This window comes from Streptopelia decaocto (genome assembly GCF_964273445.1).
Source record: "Streptopelia decaocto genome assembly, chromosome: 1".
NCBI classification, from domain to species: Eukaryota; Metazoa; Chordata; class Aves; order Columbiformes; family Columbidae; genus Streptopelia; species Streptopelia decaocto.
In genome coordinates, this window is record NC_138663.1 from 15827497 (window position 1) to 15848404 (window position 20908).

Sequence of the window (20908 nt, forward strand, 5' to 3'; positions counted from 1 at the left end):
AAATAACAGATTTTTTTTAATTTAGTGCAATGTATAATTATCCCTTCAAACCCTGTATAGTAAGAACATCTGCAATCACACTCAGTGAAATTAGGACAATTTTTCTGAATGCTTCACGGCATAAACCAACCACATCAAGCATCACCAAGGAATTAGCTAAAGATTCACCCAACTGCAGAATATATCTACCTACTGCTTACAGAGGGTTATTTATATCTTCTCTGAAATAATCCGAACTGGTTAATACGAGAACAGGTCTCAGGCACAGCAACAGCAAGTTCTTGGTGTGTGGAAAGCAGAAAACCAAAACCCAGGAATATACGAAGTCACAAGTAACACAAACACATGTCTTGGATTCACAGGAAAAGGCCATTTTTTCTTACTTGTTTTTGTTTTAGTACTATATATACAGATTGCTAGATGCTGCTTTTATTCAAAAGTAAAATCTTTGAGTCATGAATAACATTTTTATTGTTATCATCCTATGTAAAGCTAACTGGAGAAACAGCGATGAAATCGTAATGAATCACAATTCCTTTTTTTGTGAAATTGAATAAATGAAAACTCTGACATCAGAATGTCAGAACATTTTAGGACTGCACATTTCAGTTTTTCACCATTCAAATCTACCATCAATATTACGATATTAAAAAAAAAAATTCTAATGATTCTTAAAAGTTCTCCCCAATCTTTCTTCACCAAGAATTCTGAGATACTTTTGTTTACTTTTGGAAAATTTGGAAAAGAAGTCAATTGTGAATTCCTCCAGGAAATTAAATTTCCATCTTTAGCACTGCTCTACTATATCTATCAGAAATGAAGCATTTGAGCGGAAATGTTCCACGGTCACCCTGCTCAGCTTCACAAAGTCATTGTTGCAAGCTGGATTGCAAGACTGAATGAAGACTGCATTCTTGGCTACACCACTAAAACATAATGAAACAGTGCTGTCTGACATAGCTCCTGTTCTGCACATGGTACACATCTCACCCTCAATCTGTCTACCCAAAAATAGGTACCAAAAAAAATTAAGATATTCTAGATTATATCCACAGGGCTGGCAAGCACAGCACAGGAGAAGTGGAGAGGCAGCTGGAGGCTACGCATGACATTTTAGCACTTAAGGATGGCACCATACACCTATGGCTTGGCAACTCTGTTGAGTCCTGCAACATTTAGTTTTGTAACGTGTATCAGTAAGTAAAGAGAGAAAAAAGAAAGAGAGATAAAAAAGCAGCTGTGTGATAAACAGTTGATTCTGTGATATTGCTTTACAATTTGCAGGTATATTCTTGAAGGACACTCACGTTTATTCTGCCAGTTTGACTAAACCAGTCAGTTTTTCAAAGTTTCAGGTTTTATTTTCAGTTGTCAATATCAAGAAGTTCAAGGGCTCAGACCCCCTCTTTACTTCCACGCTCCTTTAGTTTAAGGTCAGCTAATACAAAGCCACACATCATATACTTGTCAGCTTATTTCTACATACCCATTTTGCTCAGCATTTCTTAAGAATGTGTCAGCTGGCTGATCACAAAACGATGTGTGCTTTCAAACAAGCTACTGCTCAGATTCAACTCTGACAGAGATGATGAGCACAACAGACCCTGGTGCTTTCACTGTTACAGCTGATATGTCTTTTTTTCCAGCTGAATGCCAGTATTTGGTGCCACAATCCATGATAAATAGGGACACAAGTGTAATACACTTTTACTCACGATGACTCTTGCAAACTACTAAAAATCCTGATTTCTTTCATGAGCAAATTTCACTCTGAAATTATGAAACCATGATTGGCTGTCTTTAACAAAACACCCAACTTAAGCATTACGCTCCAAATACACAGCAAAATAATATAAACACTTTTTTATTTCAAAATCTTAAATATTCTTTATGGCCTTAATGCTGCTCCGCCTACATGCCTCTTCCATACACTAGTTTGCAAACTTCCAATACAATTCAGCCAACAGACATGGTAAATAAGGTATGTCTTATTGAATTTCAATTTATTTAAAGCTATTCAGAGACAGCAGGTGTCTAAAAGGTAAACAGAATCCATACTAACTTAATTGCTGCTATGTTTTGTAGCCAATTGTTACACAAAATGGTTAACAAGTATCTCTCTTTAAAAGAACCATATAGTAAATGAGTGTCACCGGATTCTGAGTTTGCTTTCAGAATTCATGTTAAGTTAAAAACTGGTTTACAAATACAAGCAGTCACTTCTTGTAGGTCTGCGTATTGCAAAAAATAATTTTCATCTCTTCATAAGAAAAGCATTAAAATTTCAGCAACAGACTTCACAAGAAAATTGTTGATCTTACAAATTAATTTTTCATATGACAACATTCACTGTACTATACTATCCGTTGGCTTTTGGAGGATCCTTACCCAAAGGATAAGGCTTTGGAAACCTTCCTCTATTCAGTTAACACTAGATAACAGTGCATGGCAAATGACTAGAAGTGTCTGAGATATGCAGACAGATCAATGGTCAGTTAAAAGTACGTCAAATAATAAAATATATGGAAAAATGCCCAATTTTTGTTGCAAATAGTGAAAAAATATATTTGAATAGTCCAGATTTTAATACCATAATGACAATGAATCATGCAGCTGATGGAATATCAAATGTTGGTAAGTATTTAACCAAATGGAACTGTCTTAATTTTACTTAACAAGATCTACAATTTTTATTTTTATTAAATTTATATGGCAAATTCAATTTGTAGTTATACAGACAAAATTTTACTGCTACCAATAGACTGTGTTCATCTGAAAGCAGAATTTAAGTGAAAATATTTCCAGCTACAATGAAAAGCCAATTTGAAGGTTTTGTCTATCTAGATTGCTTTACTGTTATGTTAAAAATCCACAAAACCTAGAACATTGTACATAGAAAAACATGAGTTTTTAGGAATTAAAAATTGCTTACAAGCTGCTCAGACTTCACACCGTAGAGCTGAATGGTCTTTGCCACGTTTTTTGCCACAGCTAAACTCAGGTCTGGATCAACAGCAGCCACATTTAGCTCACTGGAAGCAAAGATTACAAATATTAATTAACAACTACACAGCGCTGTATTTAATTGATAAAGAATTAACTACGAATATGTAGTTACATGGCACATCATTTTAGAGAGAGTAACACATACAACCAAGTCTTTCTAAGCACCGTAATTCAGTTTACGATTTAACGAGTCATTTGGGAATTTTATGTGCAGTGTTCCTATTCTAGTAAAAATGAGCAAAGTTTAGGAATGACACTTCAGTATGAAATCACTATTAGTAAGCCATTCAAAAATATTGACTGCAATTAACTACATTCAAGCTTTGGCAGCAGCCTTCAAACATTACAGGTGAATACACAGTCATTCAACTCTAGAATTACATGAGCTGTGCAGAAATACCCAGGGGACGCCTCAGCTTGACACAACTGCTAAGCTGTGTTTTAGGCAATCCTTTATAGTAACAGAGGCGCCAAAGGAACGACAGGGAACAAATGGAAGAAGGAAAATACTTCTAAATCACTTCCAGTATTTCTTGTTCATGCAGCCGCCCCAGATCTCCATCGGTTGGGGCTGCATTAATAAATGCTCTACTGAAAACAGAGAAGCACAGGGACCATCATGTTGCTTGTGACGAGATTAACCTCTCCCAAGAGCTGGAGAGACACCAGGCACCCTGATGTAGGAATAACCTTCTCCGTGAACTCTGCAGGGCCTCAAACATCATTAGCTAAAGGTCAGTCTGGAAAATTCAGCTGAAATTTCTAATTTTTGTGTTTTTTCCCCTTCTCCTCTGCAGGGAGCAAAAGAACAACAACCACACCAACAGGCACATTCTGCATATCTGCAACTCCCAGTCACAAGTTCAGTGTCGGTATTTAATACTGCACACACACAAACTGTGAATACTGCCCGTCATTTCCAGACTGTATTAAACAGAGTTGTCCTTTCCAAAACCTTATGAGGGAAAACACATCATTGGTAATTGAAGCATCTCATTCTACAAAATCTTCCTGGAATACTTCTCTTTATGTATTATCTGGCTGTTTCACTCTAACAGAATATTTACATCAGGTATTATCACTTGCAGCCAAACCACTATCATCTTCCCTTTGACAAAGTCAGGATAATTAAGATATCAGACATTTACAGTATGTGTGAAGTTTCTCTTCCGGATGCTTAAGAGGCATTTGGACAATGTCCTTAACGACACACTTTAACTTTTGGTCAGCCCTGAAGTGGTCAGGCAGTTGGACTAGATGATCTTTGTACGTCGCTTCCAACTGAAATATTATTCTATTCTATTCTATTCTATTCTATTCTATTCTATTCTATTCTATTCTATTCTATTCTATTCTATTCTATTCTATTCTATTCTATTCTATTCTATTCTATTCTATTCTATTCTATTCTATTCCATTCCATTCCATTCCATTCCATTCCATTCCATTCCATTCCATTCCATTCCATTCCATTCCATTCCATTCCATATCCTGACTTAATTTTTACACTAACCAGTTTCATAACTAAAGAGTAATCAATCTTTCACTGCTAAGGAAGTCTCATTTATAAAATTGTAACTTATGAGAAAAAACATGTTGAAGAGTACATTTTTCAATGTATTATACCTGCATACCTGGCTATAGTTTTAATGATGCTGTCAAGCTCATCAGAAGAAGGAGGATTCCGACCTCCAGGAGGGAAGACGAGATTGATGGGGTCAAAGAGTCGAGACAAAGATTTTGACAAATAAGCAGCTTCATATTGTTGCAGTGAATCTTTCAAGGCCTTTTCTGGACTGTGAGCATAAGACAAAATGAATACATTTTAAATTAAAATACACAATAGCATTGAATCTTTCCAGATGATATAGACTTTGCAGTATTGAACCTGGGTCTTCTTTCTGCTCTTTAAACATACACACTTGAAAATATTTTAATAGTGTAGAGCACCTTGCTTTTCACTTGAACCATGTAACTAGTCAGGGAGCCATTCTGCATAGTTCAGTACAGTTCTTAGTACTTTCTGCAAGACCTACATGGAATCGCTAATTCAAGGTGTTCTTGAGACAAACAGTGCTAAAAACATCTGCAAAATAACAGCAAGATACCCAGAACTGCAATGAAAGACCATTTTATATTCACATACTTCATTAGCTGATAGCTTGTACTTGACATATTTTACAAAAAAAAAGTATCTCCTGGTATAGGTATGCATATAGAAAGCTTCAAATAGAAAGATTCTTGTTCAATTTACCTTTAATAAGCTTCAGTCTTTAGTACTTCTAGTTGTGCAAATGCATAAGCAGTAGTTCTCTTAAACATTTTACCTCACTGTCAGAAGTTTGGTGAACTTTTTACTTTGCTTTCATTGAAGTCAATGAGAAATGTCCCCCTGACTGCGCAGGAACATATTTAAGCCAATAGAAATCCCACATAAAATATTCATCTTATCTTAGGTAAGTCTAGAAGTTCTAATAGACTTGATGAGCCTGTTACAGATTGATCTGATATTTACCACTCAGCATGTTTATTCTACGATGTATAAACATAAAAACTGTGAATCATAACAAACTGAGCATTTGTCACACGCCAGTGATTGCAGTATCATTAAGAGAAAGCTAGTGCCGTAATTGCGACACATACAAAACTGAATTTATAGCATTCTGCTCTTTTTTTTCACCCAAAGAGACAAAAAGATAAAACTAGTTCCAAAATCAGGGACTTTGTGAAAGAGAACCCAACACTGTTGATTATATAAACTAATGAAAATCCTGCAGCTCTAAAATAGTATTAAACCAACCACTGCAAGAGGAAAAAAAAACCTTTAAACTTTTCCCACTCTGACAAATTGAATAACACTAGGTTATTAAAAATATTCTGTGTTTTTGCAGGGTGAAAAGCTTTACATTTTGTTGCCTTAGAGTTCATAATACATACTCATAATCTTGTTTTTTCTGCATGAAGATGTCCTGTGTATCTTCTTCCATTTGCTGTAGTTCAGCAAAGAGGTCAGTAGTTCCACTTGTGTTAAAATTCCTCTGAATATTTTGACTATATTGTTGCAGGCGCTTCCACAAGTCATTATAAAGCCTCAGTAGTTTGGGGTACTCTCCTTCAAAAGCTTGTTTCAGAAACATAGAGGCTGCAAAATAAAGCAGTAAGCAATATGCACTGCTAAGTTTAAACCGTTTTTTTGATTCATATAAACAATCTGTATCTTTGCGTGTCTATCAATGAATGATATACAATGTTATCCTATCTTTAGTATTAATGATGTAATATTTACAATTAATTTCAAAGTGGCATGAGTTATCACATTAAATGGCACATATCTAAAGCACCAGCAGAAAATCCAGAATTAGAAGACTGGACATGGAAAACTTAGTTTGTACAATAAAGATGCTAATCATGGTTGTGAAACACTTGGTATCAAACTTAATTATCACTCTTATTTGAGGCCAAAGTCCGATTAGAACTCTCTAAATCTAGAGATTTTCTAACAATAGCTTGATGGGGAAAAAGTTTGGGGCTGTGTAACTTTGAAGATAACCATTAAAAACAGACAAAGATAACTTCTCTGAGTCAAAGTCTGATGAGGGAGGCATATGCTTTTATACACGCTTCTTAAAACAAGGTACCTAAAATGTAATTCCTAAACTTGACAAATAAAGAATGACAAAGCCAGCAGAAAAATCAGTGCTATTTTCAGTCTTGAAAGGCTGGCGGCAGGTAACAGGAAATGAAACAAATGTACAACTGCTCCAGCAACTGATGTTAATCTTGACCTAACATCACTCATACTTTACGGATTTCCCACTACATTAGGAGATTAACACTGTTCCATTCATTCGCTGATTTTTCAGGTTCCAGAGATCTGCCCCATTTCACCCAGCCTGTCCCTTCAACTTAAATATACTCTAATTTTGAATATGGGAGGATTCACATCTATTATCAAACACAGAGTTATTTTAGGCCACAAGGCTCTGTTTATAAAGCCTGTCCCAGCCTCACAAAAGCAGATAACGATCCTTTATCAAACTCTGTAAACTGCCATGAATTCCTATTTTTACACTATTTTTCTGATATTGTCTAGTCTTCTGCTGATCTATATGATCCAGAGGTCTGTGACTGATGTCACTGGATTCAATTACTTAGAATTTATATGTTAAAAATGAACATTCTTATATAGATGTGTCACCTAAATGAAAAAGTCTACTCGCTGTAAGCATTTTTTCCCCAAAACTCAGCTGTAGTAAAATAAAAACTTCTTTCACAGTTCAAAAATCCAACTGTTCCCTCTAAATGCTTATAGAGAAAACAAGATGAAAAATCATAAGTAATAAAATATTATGGAATAGCTGTCAGACAAAGTACTGCTGACAAAATGCGAGAGTTCCCTTACTTCCAAAATGTTGATTGATCCCATTAACTGATGTCACAATTTTACAATCTTAAACCCAAGTGCTGAAAACAGGTAGCACATGTTCAGTTTGAACAGATGAGATTCCGGGTATGTTCATAGAGCTGTTAAAGTAATCCGTAAGGCAAACAGTAAAATTAATATGTTTTAATACAAGATGAATACATTTTCTTTTGGGATCATCTAGTTACTTAGCAACTGCTGAACATGAATCAGCCAGTTAGTTCCTTAAAATTCTACTGCTGCTATAAAGCCTGGAAGGACCAAATTTTTAAGGGCCAATGCAACAGCTGAGATCACAAAGATAAATGCGAATCTTATACACTTTACCCGTATGAATAAAAAATAGACTTTATACACTGTATACAACATCTTGCTTTGAAAAAGCCTCCGGGAGGGCAGCGATGCGTTGCTGCTCACCAGGCGCTGAGAGGTGAACGTGCTTGGGAGGCAGGTGAGCACTACCCACACTGTGCTGCTGCAGCAGCGACTGGGGCTGCTTGTGCAGTAGGGTTCAGAGGTTCTGTCACTCCTTGCTGTTAAACCTCCCACTTGTTGCTGGTGGCACAGACTGGGGTGTGGCAGGGCAAGTAGACTGGACACAAAGAGCTCTTGTAGGTGCGTTTGTCCGGGGCTTCGTTTTCTTTTCTTTTCTTGTCCCCAATCTAACTAAGGGTAGCAATGGTTTCTAGAAAAAGGAAAGCTGTTGCTACCATTAATACAAAGAGTGTGTCTACACAGACACTACCTGCCAAGAAGGATGCAGCCACCCAGGCTTCTGGCTGTGCAGAGTGTCTGTGCCTGGCATTAGCACCAGAGAATGGTATGGGAGGCACCTGTGTACGATGTGACCAGGTCAATGACTTACTGTGCCTAGTGGCAGAGCTTAAGGAAGAGGTGGAGAGACTAAGGAGCATTAGGGAGAGTGAGGAAGAAATTGACTGGTGGGGTCAAACTCTTTTGAATCCTAAGGGTGTGCAACAGGAGATGGCAAAGCCTTGTCCCTCCTGCCAGAAGGCTGATAGAACAGATCTAATTGATGGGGGGGAATGGAAACAGGTCCCCGACCGGAGAGGTGAAAGAACCCTCTCTCGAACCCCATCACCTCCCTCGGTGCCCTTAACAAATAGATATGAGGCCCTGGACCCTGAAAATCAGGCAGAGGATAGACAAGAGGATCCACCTGGAGAGCCCCCTGGATCGACCTCACCTGCAAAAAGGATCACAACTGCAGCTGTAAGAAGAAAAAACAAAAGAAGAGTGGTGGTAGTTGGTGACTCCCTTCTGAGGGGAACAGAGGGCCCTATATGTCGCCCAGACCCATCCAACAGGGAGGTCTGCTGCCTTCCTGGGGCCAGGGTGAGGGACGTTAAAAGAAGACTTCCAGAGCTAATTCAGCCCTCAGACTACTATCCCCTGTTAGTAGTCCAAGTTGGCAGCGAAGACATCAACAGAAGTGGTACCAAGATAATTAAAAAAGACTTTAAAGCACTGGGTCAATCAGTTCATGGGACGGGAGCACAAGTGATATTCGCCTCAGTTCCTGTGTTAGCTGGGATGGATGAGGAACTAAATAGAGAGAGGAGTAGAAAAGCTCATCTCATCAACAGATGGCTTAAGGATTGGTGTCGCCGTCAAAATTTTGGGTTTTTTGACCATGGGGCAAGCTCCATGGTACCTATTCTCCTCAAATCAGATGGGCTTCATCCTTCTAGGGAGAGCAAGAGGACTATAGCCCATAAGTTGGCAGGGCTGATCAGGAGGGCTTTAAACTAGGTTTGAAGGGGGAAGGGATCGAAACTGGGCTCTCCAAAGACGAGATGAAAGATGGAAAGCCCGAATTAAGAGTGAAACCAGCAGCCCACTTGAAGTGCATGTACACTAATGCACGCAGTATGGGCAACAAACAAGAGGAGCTGGAAGCCATCGTGCAGCAGGAAAGCTATGACATGATTGCCATCACAGAAACATGGTGGGATGACTCTCATGACTGGAGTGCTGCTATGTGTGGCTACAAGCTCTTCAGAAAAGATAGGCAGGGTAGGAGAGGTGGAGGGGTGGCTTTGTATGTTAGAGAGTCACTTGACTCTGTTAAACTTGAGGTCAGCAGTGACAAGGTTGAGTGCCTGTGGACCAGAATCAGAGGGAAGTCCAACAAGGCTGACATCCTCGTGGGTGTCTGTTATAGACCGCCCAACCAGGATGATGAAGGAGATGAATTATTCTACAAGCAGCTGGCAGATGTCTCAAAATCGACGGCCCTTGTTCTTGTGGGGGACTTTAACCTGCCGGATATCTGCTGGGAGCTCAATACTGCACAGAAGAGGCAGTCTAGGAAGTTCCTAGAGTGTATAGAGGACAATTTCCTTCATCAGCTGGTAAATGAGCCTACCAGAGGCAAGACCCCGCTAGACCTACTGTTTACAAACAGAGAAGGGCTGGTGGGAGATGTAGTGGTTGGAGGCCGCCTGGGGCATAGTGACCATGAAATAATAGAATTCTCAATACTCAGAGATGCAAGGAAAACCATTAACAAAACCTCTACGCTGGACTTCCAGAGGGCAGATTTTTGCCTATTCAAAAGTCTAGTTCAGAGCATACCCTGGGAAACAATGCTTAAAAACAAGGGGGCCCAGGAGGGTTGGACATGCTTCAAGCAGGAGGTTTTGAGTGCGCAGGAACAGGCTATACCGGTGTGCCGAAAGGCTAGCCAGCGGGGAAGACAACCGGCTTGGCTAAACAGGGAGATTCTGAATGAAATCAGAAATAAAAAGAGACTTTACCGACTGTGGAAAAAAGGGCTGGCTACTTATGAAGAATTTATGGAAATAGCTAGATCATGCAGAAAAAAAATCAGGGAAACAAAAGTGCAATTTGAAGTTAATTTGGCCAATTCTGTCAGGGATAATAAAAAGTCCTTCTTCAAATATGTTAACAACAAAAGGAGGGGCAAGGAAAATCTCCATTCTCTGTTGGACTCTGAGGGAAATATAGTTAACAAAGATGAGGAGAAAGCTGAGGTACTTAATACCTACTTTGCTTCAGTTTTTACCAGTAAGACAGGTGGCCCTCAGGACAACTCATGTCTGGAGGTGGTTGACAGAGATAGGAACCCAAATAGGGCCCTTGTATTCCAGGAGGAAATAGTTGGTGATTTACTGAGCCATCTGGATCCTCACAAGTCAATGGGACCAGATGGGATCCATCCTAGGGTGATGAGGGAGCTAGCAGAAGAACTTGCCAAGCCTCTCTCCATCATCTTCCAACAGTCCTGGCTCACTGGGGAGGTCCCATATGATTGGAAATTGGCCAATGTTACCCCAGTCCACAAAAAGGGCTGCAAAGCTGACCCTGGCAACTACAGGCCTGTCAGCCTGACCTCAGTGCCTGGCAGGGTTATGGAGCAGATCATCCTGAATGGAATCACACAGCACCTTCAGGATGGACAAGGGATCAGACCCAGCCAGCATGGGTTTAGGAGAGGCAGGTCCTGTCTGACCAACCTGATCTCCTTTTATGATCAGGTAACTCACCTGGTGGATGAGGGGAAAGCTGTGGATGTGGTCTATCTGGACTTCAGCAAGGCCTTTGACACTGTCTCCCATAATATACTCCTGCAAAAGCTGGTAGCCCATGGCTTGGACAAGTGTACTCTACGCTGGGTTAAGAACTGGCTGGAGGGCCGGGCCCAGAGAGTGCTGGTGAATGGGGCTGCATCTAGCTGGCGGCCAGTCACTAGTGGTGTTCCCCAGGGGTCGGTGTTGGGTCCAGTCCTATTTAACATCTTTATTGACGATTTAGATGAAGGGATTGAGACCATCATCAGCAAATTTGCTGATGACACCAAGTTGGGAGGGAGTGTCGACCTGCTGGAAGGCAGGAGGGCTCTGCAGAGGGATCTGGACAGACTGGAAAAATGGGCTGATTCCAATGGGATGAAGTTCAATAAGGCCAAGTGCCGGGTGCTGCACTTTGGTCACAACAACCCCCTGCAGCGCTACAGGCTGGGCGCAGAGTGGCTGGAGAGCAGTCAGACAGAAAGGGACCTGGGGGTACTAATTGACAGGAAGCTCAACATGAGCCATCAGTGTGCCCAGGTGGCCAAGAAGGCCAATGGTATCCTGTCCTGTATCAAAAATAGCGTGGTCAGCAGGACAAGGGAAGTGATCCTTCCCCTGTACTCTGCATTGGTGAGGCCACACCTGGAGTATTGTGTTCAGTTCTGGGCCCCTCAGTTCAGGAAAGACATTGAAGTGCTGGAGCGAGTCCAGAGAAGAGCAACAAGACTGGTGAAGGGACTTGAGCATAAGACCTATGGGGAGAGGCTGAGGGAGCTGGGGTTGTTTAGTCTGGAGAAGAGGAGGCTTAGAGGTGACCTCATCACTCTCTATAACTACCTGAAGGGAAGTTATAGCCAGGTGGGGATTGGTCTCTTCTCCCAGGCAGTCAGCAATAGGACAAGGGGGCATGGGCTTAAACTCTGCCAGGGGAAATTTAGGCTGAATATTAGAAAGAAATTCTTTACAGAGAGAGTGGTCAGGCATTGGAATGGCCTGCCCAGGGAGGTGGTGGACTCGCCGTCCCTGGAGGTTTTTAAACTGAGATTGGACATGGCACTTAGTGCCATGATCTAATAAACGGACTAGAGTTGGACCAAGGGTTGGACTCAATGATCTCTGAGGTCTTTTCCAACCCAGTCGATTCTGTGATTCTGTGATTCTGTGAAAGATACATTTATGAAAGCACCAAACTCACCTATGATCCAACTGCATGTCGCATTAGCATGAACAGGTAATAGTACTGTAGTATGTTTATACTTTATTTTTATTTAATATTCCTTGATTGTATCTGCTACTTACATATTACATATGTAAAGAATATTGTGTATAGTCAGAACACCATCAATTTATATTTAGACAAGACATAATTTTGAAGAAACTCAACTCCTACTTATAAAGGTATCCAAAAATGGCTAAAATCAGATGTTTGCAACTGATCACTGTTCAACAAGACTATAAGAATCACAGAATCACACAGAATCACAGAATGTCAAGGATTGGAAGGGACCCCAAAAGATCATCCAGTCCAATCCCCCTGCTGGAGCAGGAACACCCAGATGAGGTTACACAGGAATGTGTCCAGGCAGGTATTGAATGTCTCCAGAGTAGGAGACTCCACAACCCCCCTGGGCAGCCTGTTCCAGGCTCTGTCACCCTCACTGAGAAGAAGCTGCTTCTCAAACTTAAGTGGAACCTTTTGTGTTCCAGTTTGTACCCACTGCCCCTTGTCCTATCATGGGTTGTCACCGAGAAGAGCCTGGCTCCATCCTCGTGACACTCACCCTTTATATATCTGTAAACTGAACGGTTCTTTAAAATCAAATTACTATTTTTGAACTTGGCAAACCCACTTCACCTTGGGAAGTATAATTTGCTATTCCAAGCATTTTTATCTCCACATGCAGTTTGTAAAAATACATTTTTTTATAAGACAATGGCTACTTAATGAAGTAGAAAATATTTCTTTCTGAAAATTCAGCCACAGTTGAGGATCCCCCTGTTTGGTTACTATACCAAGAAGTTCTAAATTCAGAGACCACACACTGAGTGAAGCTCTGCTATAGTTCTAGTGAGGAGACAATGAGGAAAGGGCTTACTGAAATGAGATATAAAATAGCTATAGAGCACACTGCAAATCATTTATACTGAATACTTACAGTCTGTTGCTGACTGAAACTGAGATGAAAGTGTCTGCGTTACTGCAGTCCAAAATTTGTACAAAATGTCAGACTGGCCATCCTGATAGCAAGGAACAAAAGAAAGACAAGTTTCAAAACATACTATTTTCAAATAATTTTAAACAATGCAAATGCTTCCACTCAAAGATGTTCTACCATCACTGAGAACAAAAACTAAGTAAATGAAGTCTGAGAAGTTTTCCTCGGGTTTAACGCTAGAAAAAATATTGGAGAAAACAAAAGTAAAAGCTTCAGTCTTTAAGTCTGACAGAAATGCTCCCAGCTCTCTATGGGCATGAGTGTAGACCAAAGCTGTGCACCTCAGGAGACACGTTAGAAAATCTCTTTGCATTGCAGGGACCTTGTCATTCCATAGGGGTTCTCGTGCTGATCCATCACAGCAATGGCTGTTACTGCCATCGCAACACACTTGCCAACACTGACCAGGGACTAAACCCAGTGCACGCTGCTCTGCTCCACACAGGACAGTTTCCTGTTTCGAAAAAAAGTAAAACACATGAAAATACAGCGAACCTCACAGTTGACTCTCCACCACCTTGTTTGCTGTGAGGAGTGGAAACAGGGAGGCGCGTTCTTGCAAAAAGGACGCACAAGAAGCAGAAGGCTGTTTCCTTACTCTCCCCAACACCTTGCACTTACGTTCAAGCACTACAGCATGATTTTGTTTTCTGTGTTTTGCGTTCTTCCTCTCTGTGTGTTTGACATAAAAAGAACTGCAAGAGATGGCGATGGGTACCCTGTCCTGCCCAGCAGCTGGATAGCTGCAAAGCTGTCCAGTGTTTCCATGGCAAGGGGATGCTCGCTCTGGACAGAACAATTTTCTTCATTGTATGGTACACAGGGTAATGGATTGACCCCACTGTATAACCTACCCAGTTTCACCAAATTACTATAGTAATGATAATCAGCAAAAAGTGCTCAGAATGGAAAACTGGAACTATGACAAATGTCAGCGGTTCTGAGGATCTTACACTGCCACTTGGCTGCTTCCATCTGAACCCACACTGAAACATCCAAGGCTTTAAATCAAAGCACAACATTCACAGCTAAAGATGGGTTTCAGCAAAGGGCTCAACACTGAAATCACTGTCAAAGAGGGGTGCGTTTTCTCAGCTTTTCTTTTGGCACTGCCAGTGACTTCACTATGACCGAAAAAAAAAAACCAAAAAAACCCACCACCACCAACAACAACAAAAAAAAAACCCAAACAATGCTAGTTCTTATTAATGAGACAAGCCCTTTTAAAGTGTCAGTTCAACTGCTCTGTCCAGCACCACAGAAAGGAGATTAACTGTCAAATATAAAAGTCCAGCTATTCCAAAATTAATTACTCCTTAAGATGACAGAGGAAGAAAGAATGCACTGTATTGACTCGCACTGGCAATAACATACAAAGCAATGACGGTGTTTGGAATGTCATCCATTAACAGGGTACCACTGCATCCCACTTGAAGAGCTGGTCATTGAAAGACTGCAAGTTCAAGTCTCAGTTCCAAAACTATCACCTTAAAGAATTGATCTAAAATCTGAAAATTGGCCAAAAGTACATGGAGGCATCTAAAAAAAATCCAATAAAATAGAATACTTAAACAAATTCTGAGATTAGATGACGAATTCATCCAGCCCTACCCATTATCTCTAAAGATATTCAAAGAAATACAAAATTTATGTGTTAAGAATTGAGAGAGAACATCTTTTATGCTGTTGGACTCATGCTTGTAAAACGTATGAAAATTAAAATAGAATTCTAAAATAAACTGAGATGATGGAATCTCATTTTTGGCTACTTGAGGACACTGATGGATTTAGAAACTGATGTAACTTATTTTATAGCTATGTTTGTATTTTCTGTAAAATTGTGCTTGATTTTCATAAATGGGCAAACTAAAATGATAATATTAGACAATGATTCAGAAGGTGTACTGCATAAAATATCTTTGTTTTTTTTTTTTTGTAGAGGTATTACTACAGCATAAACATGAAATTACTCAGTTCTTCATTTCACAGTTTCACATCTAAAACATGAAAATTTCTATAAAACAAATGGCCTTTCACATCAACTATGGAGTAAATTAATTAGCTTTCATATTCTCTATCCCAGCCCGGAACAATGTTTGCCTATTCAGCATGGTAACTCAGTTCAATTTCTAAATGATCTAATGGAGGTGGAAAAATACAGAGCACTTTCAAACAACTTTTTTTCATTACTGTAATCACCAACTACACCTCTGTCACAGTCTCAGCACAAAGTGCAACGATTAAAGGGCCTTGAAAATGAACTTGCATGTAGTCCCCCACATTGCAATTTCTATCCTAATTGTCAGAATCAACACAGTGACAAACAACACGTGATGACATTTAATGTTTTTGTGAAAATCTGTAACTTCTGTAGGTATCTATATATATACATAATATCAATTCAGACATATATACATATGTACTCATGTAAGCACTTGCATATTAGCTGTAGCTGCAGCAATTAAGCCTCTGCCCATTAGCATTTGTCTTCTGACCTGGACAAATGGTTCGTTAACTGTATGAGAATTTTGTAGTGAAGAAGGCTCTCATGTCTTGGCTAACTGCTGTATCATGGAAGAAGAGAAAAGAGGCCAAAAGCTACACGGAAAATCCAAATAACATTTCATACTGATTGACTACTCAGTCAAAAATGTTCAGGGGAAAAAATGATAAATGCCCCAGTTTGGGATCAACTGAAAACACTATCTACAGAGTCGTTACTGGTTGCTTCTACAATATAAGATACAATACTCCACTTTGTCCCGTGTTGAGATGCACTCATTCTGGAGGTGAAATATAGCTGCTGATTAACAGCACACAAAGGACCATGTAAGAGTTTGTGGCAGGAACTAGAGAATGTTGTTGCCTACGCATACACCAGGGGGTATTTAAGTGGGTGGACTGTAGCTACCAAAATTGGAATACAGCAAAGCATTAGCATTAGATAACCCTGCTGGAGTAAAAAGTGCCATATGCAACCATGAGCATCCAGAAACCATTTATTTATTTTGTTTAAACCTGTAACTTCTTTCCTTACACATTAACTCAATATATTAAGTACTTTTAACTATCTCACTGCTTATTTTTTAAACCACATATTCTAACAGAAATTGCATCTGTGCCTGTAGATAACAATGGAAATTATAATTTAACTATTTAAAATATAATGCGCAATTCCATTGACAATAATCAATAGTAGAAAATGACACCAAAAAAGGGTAGCAAAAGGAGTGTTTTTCTCCAGCATAGCAGGAAATCAAAGGAATGTCCCTCTCCTTGTACTGGACAACTTCTTCAAGCACTGAAGACGACAGGCAGGATGAAGGTAGAAGAGGAAAGGGTGTCAGTGACTGCCTGAAATGTACACAGCAAATCTGGCTCGTTTTATCGTAATGGAAAGTTTATCAGCCTTCCCCTATGCTCCATATAGCACCATGAGCAACACCCCACAGTATCAGAAAGTAACTGCTCTTTTGGGCCTTTCACTTTCAGAAAATGTCACCTAGCTAAAACTGCATTCCTGTCATCTCCCCATCTGTGGAGTGTAAGCAATGAATTTGGTCCTCCCCTACATTTCCACTCAATACCCTCACCGGCTGACAACATATTGGGTACATCCACATTAGTGATTCAATGCATAGAAGGGATTATTTTTGGTGCAAATCTGTCTTGTGCCTCTATTTGTTGTCCTGCAGTACCCACTGAAGTGTGCTGGCAGACCAACGAACTTCCACTCTTCAAGGAATACACAACCTCATCATTAGCTTAAAAAGAACAACTTCTGCAACTAAACAGCTTTTTGCACAGTATCATCATATTTTTGTAACAGAACCCACAAGGATGTACTAATATTTTTATCAATTAATATTCTGAGACTTTAAATTGGGAATTTTCCATTTCTCTTGCTTCTGAAAATGAAATAACATTGAAAGATGTGAAATTACACCCCCTCCAAAATAAAAATGCTTGCTTTGAAATCTAGTCACAAGCAGATTAACATCTTGTGATACAATCCCTTGTAGCAGGAGCAGCTGACAAGATGAGTAATGAACTGCATCCGATTATCTTTTCAGCTCTGTGGCAATCATTTCCCAACAGCTTCCTATTCCATAACCAACAACGCTGGAAAAAGGTCACCATTCTGTCATATTTGCCCCCCATCAGTGTCTGTGTTTAATAACTCAGAGACCACATAAACCTTTTGAAGTTAAGAGGTCTGGTACTGTTATCTGAGGCAAAACTGTTTCAGTAACATATTACATATATAGAAATCCTACAGAAAACATCCGTACATCATTTACGGTCTCTCAAAAGGAAATTATTACACTTTAGAATATAACAGAATGCTGCTTCCTTTTTTTCAGGCAATACGTTCTTTCTTCAACAAAAAACCTTAACTGTAATTGATGGTATCTAAAACTCTGGACAGGCAACATTTAGGTTGACATATACATATTTTCCCCAATATATAATATAATTGAATTAAATTTATGAACATTAATTGCAAGCAACTGTAGGACTATGATGGCAAAATAGGATTTTCTCGCAAAAGCAGATCCATTTAACTCAGCATTTTTGAAGTGATGGTATTATCTGTTCACAGTTTTCTTTTGATCTCGCAGCAGAGGAAATCTGCACATAAATCACACTTTGCACCACTACAAAATGGTTGGGAGGTTAAGATCAGCTGCAGAACTGGGTATATTTTCCATAAAAATCTGCTGTGAAAATGCTCCTAAATCTAAACTACACTCACGTAAACTACTAATCTACCAGCCCAAACTGGGAATGAAAAATATTGTCACTGCTGTTCCTGCAGCCAGTGACAATTTTATTCCCCAGCACTGATACTCAGATGATTCAGTAGCCCCTATGCAACCCCCGGGCAGTGCAAGACAGCCCAGGTCTGCCTTCCCCTTCTCCACCCTCTGCTGTCAGAAACAAACTGAACAACTGCCCAGGAACATGAACTGGGGCAACCCTCTGCTGTTCTGACTTGCTGGACAGCTGCCCAGAACCAGGGGAGCAGAGAGATGCTTTTGAAACACATATGGACTATAAGCACTTAGCAACTTTTGAAAATGTTTTTCCTAGGGGATCCATTTACATCTGTGTAGAGTAAAATAGAAAAACACAATATTCAGATTCCAGTCTGGCCCACCCACTATAATTTTACCCTTTTTCATACTGTTTAAAAATTTGGTACTCTGTCACACATACTATTCACACAGGAATTATTCGTTCATGGAAATTACACACATAAATCAGGCAAAATATGTCTGGCAGGCTAGACAACAAATGGCAATGAATATTCTCAACAGTAGGGCTCACTTTATTGCGTACATGACCTGGACAAAGATCATTAGTGCAAGCTATAATTCAACAAAGTTTGCCCTTATTAGAATAATAGATGCAGGCAGTCTGACTTCCATGGTATACCTTATTTATGTGAAATTAAGAATGTGCTTGAGTGCTTTGCTGAATCAGGGCCATAACCAACAATCAGCAAAAAATGAGTTCACCTTCTGTAAATAGTCTCAACTGTTACTATAAAGTTACTACTACTGTCAATACTTTGCACAGGCAGTAGTATTGTGCAACTTCCCCACAATAGAGGGATTTTTAGATAGAACATTTAAGAATGCGTGATAATACTGCACAATGGCAGTGTCAGGAGACATGTGGACAGTGCCAGCCCACCCTGGTCTCTGTCCCAGCTCAAGAAAGAAAAGTCAAACACAGGCTTGTGCATTCCAGGTGAACACAGACTAGCAAACTGTATTTTAAGACAAGGTTCTCTTAAGTAAATGTTTCTGTTGTTAACTAATAAAATTGAGTCTTTTTCCAATAATATAAGCATAGTAAGTGTGAAAATTTAATATTCTAATGGCCAAGTTTAACACTTTTGCTAGTCTAGGACAGAAAATATCTACACTTAGCAGATGACAAATTCAAAGCAGCTGACTGGCCTTTTAGGCAGAGATTTTAAGGTGCAAGCTGCAAGCTGCAAGCTCACCTAGGTGTTCCTGCTCCAGCAGGGGGATTGGACTAGATGATCTTTTGAGGTCCCTTCCAATCCCAAACATACTGTGATACTGTGATACTGTGGAAGGGACCTCTGGAGGTCACCTGGGCCAACCGCCCTGCTTAAGCAAGGCCAGCTAGACCAGGTTGCTCAGAACTGTATCCAGGTGGCTTTTGTACACCTCCAAGGATAGAGACCCCACAACCTCCCGAGGCAACTTGTGCCACTGCTTGGTCACCCTCACAGTGAAATAATGTTTACTGATGTTCAGAGGGATCCTCCTGTGTTTCAGTTTGTGCCCATGGCCCCTGGCCCTGTCACTGGGCACCATTGAGAACAGCCTGGCTCCAGATTCTCTGCACCTTCCCTTCAGGTTTTGATGTAGACTGATGAGATCACCCTGAGCCGCCTTCTCTCCACGCTGAACAGTCCCAGCTCTCTCAGCTCCTCCTCAAAGGAGCTCCAGTCTTTTCATCTATGTGGCCCTTTCTTGGACTCTCTCCAGTGTGTCCACATCTTTCCTGTACTGGGGAGCCCAGAACTCAACACAGTACTCCATGTGTGATCTCACCAGTGCTGTATAAAGGGAAGAATCAGCTCTTCAGTCTGCTGGCAACACTGCTCAATGCAGCTCAGGACACTATTTGCCTTCTTTGCCTCAAAAGCACATTGCTGGCTTATGTTCAACTTGGTGGCCAACAGGACCCCCAAGTCCTTTTTTGCCAAGCTGCTTTCCAGCTGGGTGGCTCCCAGAATGACTGGTGCCTGGGGTTGTTCCTCCTCAAGTGCAAGACTTTGCACTTCTCCTTGTTGAAGGTCATGAGGTTCATATCAGACAATTTCTCCAGGCTGCTGAGGTCCTTCTGGATGGCAGCACAACCGCCTGGAGCACCAGGCACTCCTCCCCATTTTGTGTCACCTGCACGCTTGCTGAGGATACACTCTGCCCCATCATCTAGACCATTAATGTTAAACAAGACCGGACCCTGTTTTGATCCCTGGGGTACATCACCAGTTACTGGCCCTCAGAGTCACTGGTCACCATCCCCAGGGCCTGGCCATTCAGCTGGGTCATTCATGAGCAACCTTGTGTTCATAAAAAGCTGAGTTTCAGAACTCCAAAACCAGGGCTGTCTTAGCACACAGCACAACTGAGAGAGACCACAGATTCAACCATCTTTTACGTAATGACTAGTGGCAAGGAAAGGACTCAGTATTCTTTTATTGGGATGGAATGAACAGGGGGGAAAAACACATTTGAATATTATTCTTTTTTGTCAGTAATCTCTGTATCTTTTGGTATTATAGCATGTATGCAGACTTGTTAATAGCATGAAGCAACATTATTACTCAACTATATAGATTCAAAATGTAGATTAATCTTGCCTGTTTACAGGATTACAAGATTATCTTTGCTGCAAAAATCTACAGGCTGACAGAATCCACATGCTAAAACCCTTCCCTGTTTACTCACATGAAACTGACTTGATTTCACAGTTCAAAAAGTATAACCCACTTTCACTAATAGCTACTAGTAAGTTAATAAACCACCGAACAATAGTTGACTGAATACCAGCACCATAAGGGCAAAGATATTTGAAGATCTGTAGTCACTGTTACTCTACAATAATACTAATGCTGCAGCTTGGAAAACTGATCTAAGGTCTCCTCAAACATAAAA

The 20908-nt window shown here is 40.3% G+C and overlaps 1 protein-coding gene across 1 annotated transcript in view; it reads right to left on the reverse strand.

Moving 5' to 3' along the window:
* COG5 (component of oligomeric golgi complex 5) overlaps positions 1-20908 on the reverse strand; it is a 189038-nt gene that overhangs the window by 38460 nt on the left and 129670 nt on the right. The window contains exons 11-14 of the mRNA XM_082076141.1: positions 13143-13224; positions 5944-6148; positions 4641-4802; positions 2933-3032 (exon numbers count right to left, since the gene is read on the reverse strand). Coding sequence (XP_081932267.1) covers positions 2933-3032; positions 4641-4802; positions 5944-6148; positions 13143-13224 — 549 coding nt within the window. The remainder of the gene's footprint in view (positions 1-2932; positions 3033-4640; positions 4803-5943; positions 6149-13142; positions 13225-20908) is intronic.